This window comes from Babylonia areolata, chromosome 10, assembly GCF_041734735.1.
Source record: "Babylonia areolata isolate BAREFJ2019XMU chromosome 10, ASM4173473v1, whole genome shotgun sequence".
Classification (NCBI taxonomy): domain Eukaryota; kingdom Metazoa; phylum Mollusca; class Gastropoda; order Neogastropoda; family Buccinidae; genus Babylonia; species Babylonia areolata.
In genome coordinates, this window is record NC_134885.1 from 41,772,091 (window position 1) to 41,777,026 (window position 4,936).

Here is a 4,936-nt window from a genome sequence, read left to right on the forward strand (position 1 = left end):
TTTGCTTTTGTGGGCTTCAGCTCCCTAACTCGTGTCTACGTGTGGTGATTTAGGCCTATATGTGTGTCGTTTTCAACCCACCATTTATTCAGCCACACTACGTTTTCGGGGGTATGTGCAACTTCAATGTGTTTCTGTTTCTATGACAAACAGAACACTGACATGGATTAATATCAATATCTACCTGGCATTTAATCTCCAGCATGTGTGTACACGCGGACGGGATCAAGACACTTGCAGGTCTGCACTTGTGTTGAGAGGACAGATCGAAAAAAAAAACCTTTCCTCAACCACCCGGCACTGACACCGGGCTCCAGTCTTTGGGTGGGTTGCATCAGCGAACTTCGCGGCGCTAAGTTTGCCTATCGTTATGAATGTTCCTAACTCCACAGTAAACTCCATAAACTTAGGAACAGTCTCAGCTCTAAGCAAACTTAACGCTGCAAAAACCGGCTCATGTAACCTGGCCCATGACCCCCTAACACTCTATTGCGCCCTCCGCTCTAATCCAGAATCAGTGACAAGACAATGCATGCCTTGTTGTCATTCTTGTCATTGTGTTTGATTCTAGCACACTGTGTTTGTTTGCTTCCTGTTCTCACAGTTTCTATTTGCACAATCACTCCTGTGGGCAGTCGCTAACGTGTTGGCGACAGACTGTCTGTTTGGCTTGGGGGGCTTTCTCAAAACATATTTAGTTAATCTGTCGACTCTTCAACCCCTAGAACATCGTTTTATAACTTTGGGAATCATGGGCCTGATACCAGGTGAAAATCATTTATTACCATTGATAACGTCGATATGCGTGAGCTTTGTGTTGCGTTGTGGTGTGTGTGTGTGTGTGTGTGTGTGTGTGTGTGTGTGTGTGCGCGCGCGCGCGCGTGCACGTGTGAGATGGAGATCAGCTGAAAAAACAAAAGCTTGGCGAAACAGCAGAATTGCAAATGGCTCTGATGATAAGAGAAGAATAATATGGTTAAGCCATATCTTTTTAAAGTTTTATTCATATCATGTGCATTTATTCGACTCTACATGGCTAAATAAAAGCAACAACAACAAACTATTCAAGTTATGCATACCATAAAGTCACAATAAAAAGGTAATGCTTGAAAGACAGTTATTGTGGGTCTTTTTTATTTCTTTTTTTAATATTTATTCCAGATTCGTCAAAATGAGATCTTCTGAGAAATAAGAATTACAGTAAACAATCAGTGGCCGAGTGCTGACACACCCAACTAAGAAGGGAAGGTCGAAAGGTTCAAGTCCAGTGATCAGGCTTGGGATTCTTTACACCCCCACCTCTTCCACCAGGAGTGGTGGTCTGATTTTAGCCAGTGAATCGGTTGGGACAATAAACCGAGGTCCCGTGTACAACATGACGGACAGACAGACAGACAGATGCTCGATCGTAACCTTTTCGTAGAAACTGAAAAAAAAAGTGTAAATGGTAGAATAGAAAATATCGAGATTCAGCGACTGATATTACAGAAGATCGATCGATTCATAACGCTCAACCACACAAGCACAACAAGCAAACATCCTGAAAGATTAAAAGCAAACGCGAGCGTGATGTCCCTAAAGGCACCCACTGGCATTAAAGCGAACATACCGTGCTGTGGTTGCCTGGAAGCCATGAACGAAGCGACTCACCAGTCAATATTGGAGAGAAGTGGATAAAACTGGCTGACTCGACAAGGTACAAGAGAGAGAGAGAGAGAGAGAGAGAGAGAGACGTATGTCCACACATCAACACAACACCCCAAAATCAAAGTAGCCGTACACCCTCCATCAATGCTGTGTATATATATCGTTTATTAATAACTTTCTTTCACGGTTCTCGTTTCAGTCGACGCCCCCCCCCCCTCCCCGGAATCCCCCACCCTTCCCACCCCTACCCCCACCCCCTACCTCCAACACACCAGGCAGGCTGACTGACAGACTGACAGACAGACAGCCAGCCTGACTGACTGATTGATTGACTGATTCATTAACGCGGCAGTCCTCCTTTGTTAGCGTCCAGTGGTCCAGACGTCCAGATGTTTGCTGCCCCCGCAGATCTGTGTGGCGTCACCCCGGCAAGGGAGGCTGCAGTCGCTGTCCAAAGCCTCGTACGCTGTGGAGTTGAGCCACGTGTTGCTGCACGTGCAGCGGAAACCACGTGACAGGGCCGCGTACTGGTACAGTCGGTGATAGCACCTGGGAGGGTCACAAGTTTCACTTTCAGTTTTAAGTTCCAGGTCGCACACCAACACCAACACACATGTACCCCCCCCCCCCCACCCGCCCCCCCATCCACCCCCGCCCCCACACACACTTTACATACACAAACGCACGCACTCAGGCACACATACGTGCGCACAAACATACAAATACACACATAGGCACACGTGCTGTATGTGCGCGCGCGCACAGACATACACAGAGCCACACACACACACACACACACACACACACACACACGAGAGAATTTGAGCGCGCTGGTTCGAATCACGGCTCAGCCGCGGATATTTTCTCCCCCTCCTCTAGACCTTGAGTGGTGTTCTGGAAGCTAGTCATTCGGATGAGACGATAAACCGAGGTCACGTGTGCAGCATGCACTCAGCGCACGCAAAAGAAAACACGGCAACAAAAGGGTTGTTCCTGGCAAAACTCTAGAAAAATCCACTTCGATAGGAAAAAATAAAAACTGCACGCAGGAAAACATACAAAAAAGAAAGAAAGAAAAAACAGGGGGTGTCGCTGTAGTGTAGCGACGCGCTCTCCCTGGGGACAGCAGCTCGAATTTCACACAGATAAATCTGTTGTGACAAAAAGAGAAATACATACAAATATATATACATGTATATATATTGGATCCCCGATGGCCTTATATGGCAATTGCTCTGATCAACAGTCTAAAGACTACTTCATACACCGGTAGCAAACCAAACTGATCGTTATTCTGAAGGCGACTACATCCATCTGTTGTTATTCAATATTTATGATTTGTCGTTTTTATTCATTATTCATGATTTGTTGTTGTTATTCATTATTTATGATTTGTCCGTGTCGTGTCGTGTAGTGTGGTGTACTGTTGTTGTGTTGTGTTCTGTTGTTGTGTTGTGTTGTATTGCATGATACCTATGGCATGGTATTACACTGCATTCCATGACACTGTATGGTATGGTGTTGTAATGCATTGCATTGAATTGTATTGCATTGTATTGAATTGAATTGAATTGTACTGAACTGTATTGTATTGCATTGCATTGCATTGCATTGCATAGCATTACATTGCTTTGTAATCCATTGCATTGCACTACATTGCATTGTATTGCAGTGCGGTGTACCGACCTATCCTTGCAGAACCGTGTGGTCATGAACTGGTAGGAGAACACCGCCTCATTTGTCTTCAGGTGCTGAGTTACTCCCCCTGCTCTCTCCTTGTAACAGCCTTTATATTCTGGCGTTGTCCCTGGAACATCAAATCAAGTTAGGTCAAGTCAAGTCGAGTCCAATGTAGTCAAGTCAAGTCAACTTTATCATCTTTCGAAATTCAAACGTTGTCGTGTTGCTTATTCTCACAAACATAAAATTTGCATTTAAAAAACATGTGCGTGTTTGAATGATCATGAGATCATCAAGTCAAGTCAAATGAAATCAACTTTATAATCTGAAGAAATTCACACACGTTCTGCCGCTCAGTTATTCTCACAAACATGAAATATGCATTCATAAGATGTGTACGTGTTTGAATGATCATGAAATCATCAAGTCAAGTGAAGTCAAATATAGTCAACTTCATCATCCGTAGAAATTCTGGCACGTTAGTGGTGCTCAATTATTCCCCCAAACATAAGATTTGCGTTCAAAAGACATAGACGTACGTGTTTGAATGATCATGAGATCACGTACAACTACAATGACACATTTGAGAACATCTTACTTCGGTAATTAACCCCTTCAGTACCAAAGGAAAATAAAAACCGTAGAAAGTGGTGTTTCAAGTCAAAAAATAATATCCAAAACAAAAAGCTTCTAACTGAGAAAACGCTCACGAGATATACCACACTACATACACTGTGTGAATTGCCAGCCTTCCAGAGTTATTTCCCTTCTTCACAATGCACAAACGTGATACGTTCCATGGCATTCAAGGGGTTAAGGACACTGAACAGTATCAAAGGAAACAATAATCATGTTTCAATATTGAAAGAAATTATTATTCTTTTTTTTAAATTTCATTTTTATATTAAATCGTTTAAAACAGGTCAGCTGAACACTAGAGAGAGAAAGAGAGAGAGGGAGAGAGAGAGAGAAAGAGAGAGAGAGAGGAAGAGAGAGAGAGAGAGAGAGAGAGAGAGAGAGAGAGAGAGAGACGAAGAGACTATCAGACAGACAAGATAGACTGAGAGACAAACAGACTGATATACTGACAGAGAGACAGACAAACAGACAGACAATCAGACGGACTGAGAGACAGACAGACAGACAGACAGACAAACAGACAGACAATCAGACGGACTGAGAGACAGACAGACAGACAGACAGACAGACAGACAGAGAGAGAGACTTGGGAAAAGGAACACACACTACACACAAACAGGTGATGCGGACTTACTCCCGACAGTGGCATTGAAGGTTTTGCGGGTGACAGCGAATTCCTCGTGTTCGATGAAAGCCACGGTGTCCCAGTGCACTGGTCCAAAGCCCTAGTGTCACCCAACTCAGCAATTTGTTCTTTATTTCTAACTTATTTTTTTCTTCTTATTTTATTTGGTTTGAATTCATTCATTCTATTCTATGTTATTTTATTTGATTCTGTTCTATTTTCCTTTCAAGGGAGATCAGACAGTTTCTTTGTCATCAGTGATGTCTGGACTATACTGAATGCATTTTGGGTTTTTTTGTTTTGCTGTTATGTGTGTTGGTGTTTCGTGTTTGTTGGTTTGGTTGT

General features: G+C 43.3%; 1 protein-coding gene across 1 annotated transcript in view; it reads right to left on the minus strand.

The window, feature by feature from the left end:
* Positions 1-1,910: 1,910 nt before the first annotated feature.
* LOC143286601 (cell surface hyaluronidase-like) overlaps positions 1,911-4,936 on the minus strand; it is a 54,561-nt gene continuing 51,535 nt past the window's right edge. Inside the window, exons 25-27 of the mRNA XM_076594235.1 lie at positions 4,601-4,691; positions 3,334-3,454; positions 1,911-2,196 (exon numbers count right to left, since the gene is read on the minus strand). Coding sequence (XP_076450350.1) covers positions 2,010-2,196; positions 3,334-3,454; positions 4,601-4,691 — 399 coding nt within the window. The 3' untranslated portion in view covers positions 1,911-2,009. The remainder of the gene's footprint in view (positions 2,197-3,333; positions 3,455-4,600; positions 4,692-4,936) is intronic.